The following is an 11,855-nucleotide window of genomic DNA, read 5'->3' as shown; positions in this document are numbered from 1 at the left end:
ATTTTTCATGGTGAAGTATTATATCATCAACTTCTGTACGCTGATCATGGCCAACTTTATATTTACACTGAAGTAAAACAAAATATTGCTTTGCTTGTAAATTAGTATATGCTCGAAACTAACATGACTTTGACCTCAATTTATATACATCGATTTCCATGGCAAGATAAAATCTTAAGTCTTAAAAAAATGCTTCTGTCTGATAATTGAAATGTTTCTTTGTTTTTCAATTAGATACCTATTTAATTTATTTTGTATTTAGACATACAATTCGAGTGCTATCAAAAGAGTAGCAATTTCTTATTGTTTCAATAGTCATCATAAAAAGCTACATTCACAATAATGTTAAAGAGCGTTAAGAGTTGAGACGGAGAATGGAAATACTTTAGTGCCTTTAATTTACTACGTCATGATAGTCTCTACGATTGGATGCACTTTATGCAGTTTTAAAATAAACTATAGAATGGAATCATCGTTTAATCAGTTAGAGCCGTCAGCGGCAAGTAGGTAACAGCGGCGTAGGCGACGGCGGTACACATTGCAACGTGCCGATTCGATTCCAAGGTCTTTCCTCGTGGAAGAGAACGGTGTTTCCTGCGGCCGCCTATCTCTGCACACACAGACACTCACACGCACACGCGCCCACGTGTCGCTATTCTTTGTGCTCATTCTTTCCTAGCTACCGTTGCGAACCCATCTTCTTTTTGCGCCGTCCGCTGGCGTTTGAAGTCGGAGGCTCCGAGCGTTTCGTTATATAGGTGTCGAGCGATGCGCGCGGCGCGCAGTTACTGTACTGTGTCACTGGAGTCCGCGCGAGAGGTGGTCTGCAAGGACTGTACCGCGCCGCCAACCTTTTTTTCTGTGCGTGCGATGTTTTCACTTTCGTCATTTTGACCGGGCCAGTTCGATTTGACGTCGCTCGCGCACGGACGTGCCTAGGACCGGACGTTGTGATTATCCTGTGATCGCTCGCGCTGGTGCTTTGGATTGTTTTTGTTTATAAATTATTTTTGTGAAAGCAATGGCTGTGATGCAGTGCTAATATGTTTGATAGCAACGTCCTTTTGAATTTCTACAATGAGATTGCGAATAGAAGTGCACTACAGTTGGCAAGGTGAGGCATTGTTTGTTTACTTTTAATTCGTGTTGCGTTATGATGTGTGAATTGGTAGATCGGCCGGCTCGGGATGAGCGGTCTGCGAGTCTGTCACAACCTTGTGTCTAATGAACGCACGGCTCCTCATCCGCCAGTCGCCTTCGCCTCTGAGCCTCGCACGGAGAGGTTAATAGGTTCACATTAGATGGTGGTTTGCGAAATCGCATGAGCTCTGCGCCCGCGCCGCGCCTCGTCGTTTGATATGCGCTTGAGACGCTTTTCCACGTTCAGTTTCGCGCGCATTTCACGCGCAAAAAAGTAACTAAATTTAATTCAATAATAGTACGCACATTGCTGGATTAAATTTACTTTATATCTTCCGTACGTTATGAATTACAATCGTGTGAGGACTATTTTATAATATTAAATTGACCTATGTAGAAAGTTGAAATTGGTCTAATTTTATTTAAATTAATTATCACTTATAAATACAATATAAATAAATGAAACTATCTGCATTGATATCAATTTTAATGATTCTTGACATAACAATTTCAGGGTTAGGTAGGGAGCTATTACGCCTACAATAGACAATACATACTTTTATATATACATATATATTATACATATATATTTATATATATATCGATGCAAGGAAATTTTATATTTTTTTAGAGTAAATATTACAACTGGTAGTTAACTATTACGCATTGTTCAAACATAACAATAGATTTTACTATGTTTTATTATTATTATAGTTCCATACTTCATTTCAGCATTACCTAAAAAGTATTTGGTTTTTCCTATATCTTACTTTAAAATAGAATTACACTTTCCCCTTAAAAATTAACCGAGATAATAAGTTGCAATTTCCGCTACCTGCGTAGAAAAGTCCCGTAAGAATTGTTTCAGCCGCATAAAATTAGCTCTAAGACAATATTATTGATTAATTCTGCATTAATTATTGTCAATAATATTGAATGCGTACGGGCTGCCTTACAAAACGACATATAAATAAACGTTTGTTTGGGTATTCTACCGAGAGGGATTAATTTTGAACTAACAGCGATAAGAGCGATACCGCAAACGATTGGAAACTTTAAAAATGATATTTATTTTTTTAATTGGTATAGGTATAGAAATATAAATAAGGCAAGGATAATATGCACTGCTTGTCGCCAAGGCAAGCATTATTCCGACTAAAGATGTCCTGAAAAGGTTGTTAACCTCTGGTTTCGATTTTAGAGTTGGCACTCCAAGGAAGCGTCTATCATAGCATTTAGTTACCTACTGTAAATTGTTTTTATCAACCCCATGAACACAGGTATTTATTTAGTAAAAAGCGTTGCCTTTAGAAATCCGCGTGGATTTAAATTGTTAGTTCATCGTCCATTGTTTTTCTTGTATTTTCTGTTTACTTTAGAAGTAAATAATTTCATTAGTTTGTTGATATGAATTTATTTTTACACTTTGCTCTTATTATCACATTTTTATCAATTAATAACGTAACTCACTACTGAGGTGTCTCCTTGAAGGCCTTCCTTAATCTCTAGATAATAATTAATTTATATATTTTGAAACAAATTACACTGGGATCGCTTGATTTCTTAGATAAAACCTATTATTGCTGTAACAACTATTGATAATTGTTTATTATTGACTAATGTAGGTCGGGGTAATTTAGTACCTAATTCGAAATTCATAAGAGTAATCGATACCGTACTATCAGCATATATAGCAAATTATACTTAAAATAAACATTAAGAACAATACATATGCAACTATTATAAGCGACAACCAGACAAATCTGATCTGTGTAATTTATATATTTTTTTGTTTTACGCAAACATATACACACGCGCGCACATACACACACACGCACACAAACACACACACTCATGCACTTACATACTACTTATATTGATAAACGAGATCATACAAAATGTATTTAATTCTTTTAGTTTAAAAGTATTGCGGAGACTTGGATCTTAAACATATGCAAAACATCATTATAACATTCTAATACAAAACACTGATACATTATCTTGTTTGAATTAGGTACTTAAATAAAACAAGTATAATACCTAAAAAACCCGAATGAAAAAGAGTTTCTTTGTTCGTGAAAGTTTTCTCTTATGAGCTTATCGTTTGTTTACTTAAATGATCACAAACACACATTTTTTAATTGTTCCTCTATGAGCTGGACATAATTTGACGGAATTGCTAATGACAAGTGGATAGATGACTATCTACTATTTACTAATAAGAAATCATTGCCACTTTTTCCGGGAAAGTCTGATTCGTCTTGGCCACTTGTTTTCTTTGTCAGATAAGAAATAAGTTGCATTAATTTAAATTGTTAATTGTTAAATACTTTCTGATTGTAATTTGCAAAAGACAGATGTAGGAGTAGAAGCAATTCTGAGATACTTTATCCATACCTTATTGCAACAAATACAATCGAATTAACATTGAATTGAGCTAAACATTATTAGGACTTATAAAGTATTCTAGGAACGGAAAGGATAGAAGTCTCTAGGATTTTTAAGAATAGCGGCTCGTATTAAATAAACAAATCAAGCTGCGCTCGCGCATCTTCCTATCGAATAGTTAAAACGTTTGGTGACGTCATAACTAAATGTGAACTGTGTCAACGCTATGTTGGCACAGTTGTTAAAAGTTTAAGGGCAGCCTAAATTGACAGCCCAATGTCAGAGCGTCGTTTAATCTACTTCGACTAGCGACAAAATGAGTAGTGAGGTATTATGGATAAAAGGAATGCGTTGATATCACATCTTGAGTTAGCCAGTAAAATGTAGCTGCAGTTAATTCAACAAACAAATTTGTTGTACATATTGTAATTTTATAACGAGCTGTTTGTTGTACTCTCTTACTCTTACTTGCATCAAATTTTTGACGGCCGATTGGCGCAGTTGACAGTGATTCAGTTGGGTCTATTCCCGAAATAACAAAGTTTGTGTGATGAACATTAATGTTTTTCAAGTGTCTATATAAATATTTATGTATATTATTCATAAAAATACTGATGACAGTTATCCCCAAAGTAAGCGTAGTTTGTGTTATGGGTACTAATAACACAAACTACGCTTACTTTGGGGCTTGATGGCGATGCGTGTACTGTCGTAATATATTTATTAATTTTACTAAATCCTTAGAATAAAAAATCATTGTATTTACGGTACGTAAATATGACAGAATAATTATAGTGACTTCATCATTCTACAGATGGTGGTTTCACATATGCTAGAAATAACAAGGTAATTTTCGTATTATTTTACAGATGAAATTATAACTATTGTATTTAATTCCAAAACCTTTCTACCAGATTTCATTTCATCCCATTCGATAAGAATCGTGTATTTTGATTATTAAAAGAAGTGGTATAAATCCATAAAGTATCTTCGTACATAAAAATCACGTGGCGCGTGAAAGAACGACAAACAAATAATCACCCTTTCGTATTTTAGAAGGGCAGAAGGGCTGTTTGGCTAATACATAAATTGTCCAAGAGAAATGTAACTAATGTAGTTATCATATCAAGAATGGGGATGGACCTACATACTTATAAGTAATAAACAAAGCACCGTCCTTCATAAAAGCACGTGCGGGAGCAAAAAACACCATAACCAACACAGACACAAAACCATTATGAATAGGGCTGACACGTGACCATTTGAAGTACAAACCGCACTCATTTGTATCTCTTTCTTTATATATAGGTATCCAAGCCACAAGTTTGTTTTTCTTAATTGTGTTAAAAGTGGAAATTTTGTAGTAGTGTTTTTATTATAAATAATAATAATAAATATGCTACGATAATACACACAGCGCTATCTAGCCCCAAAGTAAGCGTAGCTTGTGTTATGGGTACTAAGATGACTGATGAATATTGTGATAAATAATATACATATATACTTATAATATACAGGTCAACACCGAGACACTCATAAACATTCATGTTCATCACACAAACATTTTTCAGTGGTGGGAATCCAACCCACGGCCTTGGACTCAGAAAGCAGAGTCGCTGCCTACTGCGCCAGCGCAAAGAAAAGTCCTTGAATACTATTCAACTAAAAAGGTTCTATGAAATACGCATTTCTCAGTAATACCCTCTCCTATACTTAGTTTTCTAAAACGTTTCTAACTATATATATAAAGTCCACGTGGCCCCGTTTACGGACTGTTAAAATTAAATATAAAGGTACACGTATTGTAGTCGAGCTTGCATACTGTAAGTGGCGATGCATGAAAGGACGATGCTTAAGGATAGGTTTGTACAACATTTATTTTATAACTTAATGGGCAGACAAGTCAAGTAGTAGCAAAATAAGGATAACTTTTATTTTTTGTTAGATTTTTCACATTCTAATAAAGAAAAGGACAGTTATTCTAAGTAGAATCTATACTTCCTATGAAGTTATGAAGTCGATCGTTTCTGTTATAACAAAAATACTTAGTCATTTTTAAGTTTAGTGATAGTATTTTTATATGTACATAGATAGTTAAGGCAAATCATTGAAAATCATATTACTATTGATTTATATAGGTATCAACGTTCCAAATATTTTCCTCCAGTAACACGCTAGGGTGTTTGCCCGTGGTACAGTTTTTGTACTTATATACCTAACGAAAAACTAACCTATCCTGATATAGATGTTACCGTATATTAATGAATTTACCGTTTAACCGTGAAAACCTAGTAGCGTTAGATACTGAAAACTAGCTGCACCCCGCGGTTTTACCCGAGGTGAATAGGTCGTTTTGTTGCTTTGTATGAACGTGAAGAAAGGACGATATATTGTTTAGAAAGGTACGTTCTTGTAGGAATATCACCCTTGGTAATTTGATGTTTTTTCCAGGACCAATAGTAGCCTTTACTCTGCATTCTTTAAGTAACTCTACGCCAAAAATGAATTCAATTGGCTGCTTAATTAGGGCGTGAAGGAAGGGCAAACAAACAAACACAATTTAGCATATATAATATAAGTATGGATGCCAGAATGAAATGCTCTGTACTCGGCAAATGGCTAAACCGATTTCGCTAAAATTTTTCATTAAGTTACAGAAATTCAGGCTATGAAATGCAGCGAAATCAAAGAAAAACAAATAGGTTATGAAAGGAGGGCAAGTTCCTATACGATACCTTTTACCGCAACGAGAAAGAATATAAAGACTTGCTATACTTTCAATTTTCTGGGATTTGCATTACTTTGATTTTTTAGAAGGCCGACTGGCGCCGAGTGCACGACTGGAAAAGTTTTGTGTGATGAAACATGAATGTTTTTCAGTGCTCGGATGTTTATCATTAGGTATATGTATTTATGTATACATATTAATCATAAAAATAAAAGCTAAGTTTACTTTGAAGCTAGATTGCGGTGTGTGTGTTGTCGTAGTATATTTATTTATTTTATTTATTATTTACTGACCACATTATTAATAGTACCTACCTAAAGACCGGTATTTTAAAGTAGGTATACACGCCACGGTCAAATAGGTATGACTGCCAAGTTAAAAGTGCGGACGACTTTAGGGCTGTTGTATTTAGTGTCTTTAAATAAGTACTACAATATTATGTGACCCTATTACGGTACCTACACCTAAACAAATGTACCTATTATTATATTATAGTTTGCCATATACTTATAGGAAAAGAGTTAAATCATCAATCTTCTATTGATAGGTATAAGCATGTAACGTACCTAAGCATGTCACAAATAATTACAACAGTAGAACTGTTTCCGATTTTAATAATATATGGTAATCCATTGATGACCTTTTTAAACGTAATGCATACATTTTATTGGATCATTATTTATCTGTGCTAGCGTTCGAAATTTGAAACTAAACGTGTTAATCGAACAAACCTTGGGTTCGAGTGTTTCGTAACAGAAATATTAAAATGGAATCGTTTAAATATTTTAGATGTTAATCGTTTATTTTTTCTTCTCTTATTAAAAAAAGTAATCTTGAATAACCTTCGATCGTTTTATGATTTATTGTGTCGGTATGATAAGCTTTATTTTACGCGTTTGATACAAATAATGTGTTATAAAAATACTACTTTTAGACTGTAAATTAAAGCTTATAGATTCGCCAGGTTAACTCTACTATATAAAGTCGTCTTAAGCCTACTATTTTCCTTCGCCAGGTTAACTCTACTATATAAAGTCGTCTTAAGCCTACTATTTTCCTTCGCCAGGTTAACTCTACTATATAAAGTCGTCTTAAGCCTACTATTTTCCTTCGCCAGGTTAACTCTACTATATAAAGTCGTCTTAAGCCTACTATTTTCCTTCGCCAGGTTAACTCTACTATATAAAGTCGTCTTAAGCCTACTATTTTCCTTCGCCAGGTTAACTCTACTATATAAAGTCGTCTTAAGCCTACTATTTTCCTTCGCCAGGTTAACTCTACTATATAAAGTCGTCTTAAGCCTACTATTTTCCACTAATAGAAAAAGGTTTCCACTCTCATATCAGATAACTTACATCAAAACTTCGTGATATGTACCTATATGCCTTGCACTATACAATAAAATAATTCATAATCACTATCACGTCACGTCTGACTACTGGGCGTGGGTCTCCTCACTCATAGGAGAGAGGAGTTTGAGCATAAACCCACCACATGCCTCCAATGTTAAGAATAGTAGGTAACCGGAATCAAGGCACGGCGTTTTTCAACATTAATAAAAATCCATTTTTTTTTATTCCACTACAAGCTAGCCTTAGACTGCACTCTAACCTGGTGGAAAGAGATGATGCAGTCTAAGATGGTAGCGGGCCAACCTGCTAGGAACACCGAATCGGTTTCTAAGCGACATCGTACCGGAACACAAAATTGCTTAGTGGCTCGTCTTTGCCGGTAGGGTGGTAACTAGACACGGCCAAAGCCTCCCACCAGACCAGACCAGACAAAATTCATAAATTATATATACCCATATTGCCCCTGCCGGGAATCGAACCCGGGACCTGATACTTAAATTCGCAGCGTTCACCGTTTCGCCAGATAGGTCAACAAAAATTGTAACAGAGATTTATTGAAAGAAAATCACAATCCCTATAATTTTTGACCCTATGGAACTCAAAATCAGCCTTAACAGATCCACGGCTTCATGATCCGTAACCTAACCTCTAAACAAAAAAGGAAGGAATATATTAAAAATATTTTTTTAGTAGTTTTTCTAATATGGCGAATAACGTTCGTAACACCATATCAACCCATTGCCGGCCCACTACAGAACACAGGGCTCCTACCACAATGAGAAGGGTTAAGGCCGTAGTCCACCACGCTGGCCCAGTGTGGATTGGTGGACTAATGTTCGGAGCACCATAATTATCTTCTAATTATCTTCACATAGAAATAACAAATATTTACAGTAACAGTTTAAGTCTTTATCAGTGTTTACTAAGCGAAATGTCTATCGGCCAGGAAACGCGATATCAATAGGATATAACAATACTAAATCCGGTATTAACTTTTACATACAATAATTTAGGGGGTCGATTTCTGAATAATAATCAAGTAAATATGATTTTTTTTATTACTTTTACTTTTTATAACCTTTTATTTATTTATTTAATTATTTGCTATCTATGACCCATCACTACGCACTACACTATAACATAAATAGAATAATTAAAAACTAAACTAAGTATTTAAAAAAAAATATATATATATTTTGTTAGTAGTTTTTCTAATAGCGAATAACGTTAGCATTTTTTTTTTTTAGTGCCTTTTGTTTTTGTAGGACTTTTTTTACCCTGTTTTAGAATTTATAATTGTACAAAGTTTGCTACATTTACTTAAGTAATCTATACCTATCTACAGTGGCGTGCACAGGGTTTTTGACCAGCAACAACCATAAAGCAGGTACATGACATAAAATGGAAGTTTTCACCTCCAATGATGACTATGACTTATACAAAATAATTTGGGTATGCAGTGCTTTTGAGCATGTATGAAGTGCACGCCACTGCCTATCTACTATAGGATAGGAGGCCTCTGCTGGGCACTGGTCTTCTTTTTCATAGAAGATCATATGGAGCATAGCATATAGAGTTTTGATTCGCCTAGCTGTTCTTATGTATGGCAAAATTAGATAATGCTCTGAACCCATCCATTTCCCGCATTGAGTTAATATAGGACATTAAACAATACAGAAAACATTCAGGTAACTCATGCAAATTAAAATGCTTGTATTGTACTGAACTGGGAAGGTAATGTTTTCTACTTGTACAGCTGTGTCGAAATAACTTATAAATAGAACTCTCCATTCAATTTATTTAAATTACATGCTGTAATTTGCTTTACGAAAGTGAGCTGACTGGACAAGCTACGAGTTTTCAAATTCCATTCGCACTTGCTTCGATCAATTATATCTCAGACCATACAAAATACAACGTGTAATAGAACTACGAAATAATAATGAAGGATGCATTAGGAATTTCATAGGGAATCACCCTGTTAAAATATTAAATCAAAAGAAGCATATTTATTTTTCCATACAAACTAATCCAAAACATAACGTGTGTGTTGACGTGACAACCCTATTGAAGATAAAAGATCGACACGCGCATAGTAGGTACCTAAGCTACGCGACGCGTACCTACTTAATAAATTGACAGGAGTCACGTGATTTTATTTTTGCATGTGATGTTAGGGTTCTATCTTATTTCTTTTAGTTAAAACTATGGCTGCTTTACTCAAAAACCTGTTGTTTTTGGTTTAACAACAGATAAGTTTCAGAGACAGTACATAATGTACCTCTTACGCCGGTGAAGTATTACTTCGGTTTTCATTTAGGTACACGTTGTATAGGTAAGTGAAAACCATCCGAATTTTCTCCATATAGCAGTAGCTTATTGTTATTTGATAAGCGTTAGAAGTAATGAATACTAGCGAATGCCCACAACTCACAGAATTTTTTACGGACAGATTAAGAATATCTTCCACAATGCCAACGATTATCTTCAGAACGTAGGCTACAGGCGAAGTTAAAAGCAAAAGAATGTTAAAATACCAAATTATGTGAATATCACTTGAAGGCTATCTTGATAAAAGAGGGATTTTCAAATAAACCTTGTTCCTCTATTTGAACCATCTGAGTGGCATCATCACCTTTATCGTCAGCCTACTCGTATTTCGGTCCAGCGCTGGACTAGGGCCGCTTTATTAGCACGTCGTCTTATATTGCTGGTGAGGCTGCGTCCAGTTCTTCCCGGTTGCCTTGGCGATATTATAACTGCGTGCGAGCTGGTGGTCAGTCAATGCTTCTGTGTACAGTGTACTGTTGCCATACAGCATATCTCTGCTCCACCACCCTTCGAACAACGTTGCTGGCCAAACTCCTTTTTAAGGTCATATTTTCAAAAACCGAGAAACACGAAATGAGTCATCATCATATTATCAACCAATTTCCGGCCCACTAAAGGGCACGGATTTCCTCCCGCAATGAGAAGGGCTTAAGGCCGTAGTCAACCACGCTGGCCCAGTGCGGATTGGTAGACTTCACACACCTTTGAGAATGTTATAGAGATCTCCCTGGTATGCAGGTTTCCTCACGCTGTTTTCGCTGTTGAAGCAAGTGATATTATAATCGCTCAAAGCGCAGATAACTTACAAAAGTTCAAGGTGCTGGGATTGGGAAACACCCCCCCCCTCCCCCCTCCCCAATTGAAGTCGAAGTGCTAGGTGACTTACCTAGCTAGCACCTACCACCGCTTCTTACGAAACGAGTGAATTTAATAATTTTACTGCCGATCCACTAAGCACTTAAGAACACAGCACTCACTGCAGAAAGATTGTCGTAGTTTTATATAAATTACATTGTTAAACCCTCTTATCATAGGAACACTATCTACACGTGTCGGAGGTCTAGTTATTAACGCCGTTTCCCTAATTATTAAAATAAGGGTTATGTTTACTCGTCATAATCTATATGTTACATACAATCGCAAACCGCAGTGCATATTAATTAGCCCACTATGATTGTGGGTATAACGTCTTTTTCCTCTCAAAGTAGTCATATGTTTACTATAAAGTATATTTCGTTCATCATATTTGGCGGCCGACTGGCGCAGTGGACAGCGACCCAGCTTTAAGAGTCCATAATCGTGGGTTTTATTCCCAATGGAAAATGTTTGTGTGATGAGCTGGAATGTCTGTATATTATAAGTATTTATGTATATTATTCGTAGAATATTTTATTAATTTTTTGGGCAGTCGTGTGAAACCCCGGATCTTTTTTAAACCTTCTTAACTACAAAACTAAAACTCGTTATATTTCGAAACAGTGAAGGTAGGTGAGCTACTCAATTCTCGGTTATCCACTTTAGCCAACTCTCCTCAATCAACAATATGCAACAGCATTCTTGACAAGTAGGCCACGACCACCCTCGCCTTAGAGATTTACATGAAAATTATATTCACAAATATATTGTTGAACTGCTCTCGAACTAGGTTTACAGCTCCGAAACGTTGTCGAGATCTCAACAAGTGCCGAGTGTCGCAATCTTGTAAACGTTAACCGTTCGGAGAATCTGTGAAGTGTGTTAAGTCGACTTTATTTTTTTATTACACAAGTTAGCCCTTGACTGCATCATGCTCTCATCTTATGATGAGTAACTAACCGGAAAGGGGTATGGCAGTTTTATTCAGCCCGTACCCCTAATCTAGACTAGACTTGAATCATAATAGCAGCTTCAAGTTAACAAATTTTATCCAGGCCCTA

General features: G+C 35.7%; 1 protein-coding gene across 1 annotated transcript in view; it reads left to right on the top strand.

Annotated features, from left to right (window-relative positions):
• The first annotated feature begins 708 nt into the window (after positions 1-708).
• LOC120630736 (transcription factor Ken) overlaps positions 709-11,855 on the top strand; it is a 54,526-nt gene continuing 43,379 nt past the window's right edge. Inside the window, exon 1 of the mRNA XM_039900032.1 lies at positions 709-1,114. Coding sequence (XP_039755966.1) covers positions 1,044-1,114 — 71 coding nt within the window. The 5' untranslated portion in view covers positions 709-1,043. The remainder of the gene's footprint in view (positions 1,115-11,855) is intronic.

This window comes from Pararge aegeria, chromosome 2 (genome assembly GCF_905163445.1).
Source record: "Pararge aegeria chromosome 2, ilParAegt1.1, whole genome shotgun sequence".
Classification (NCBI taxonomy): Eukaryota; Metazoa; Arthropoda; class Insecta; order Lepidoptera; family Nymphalidae; genus Pararge; species Pararge aegeria.
This window is presented reverse-complemented; position numbering and strand designations above follow the sequence as displayed.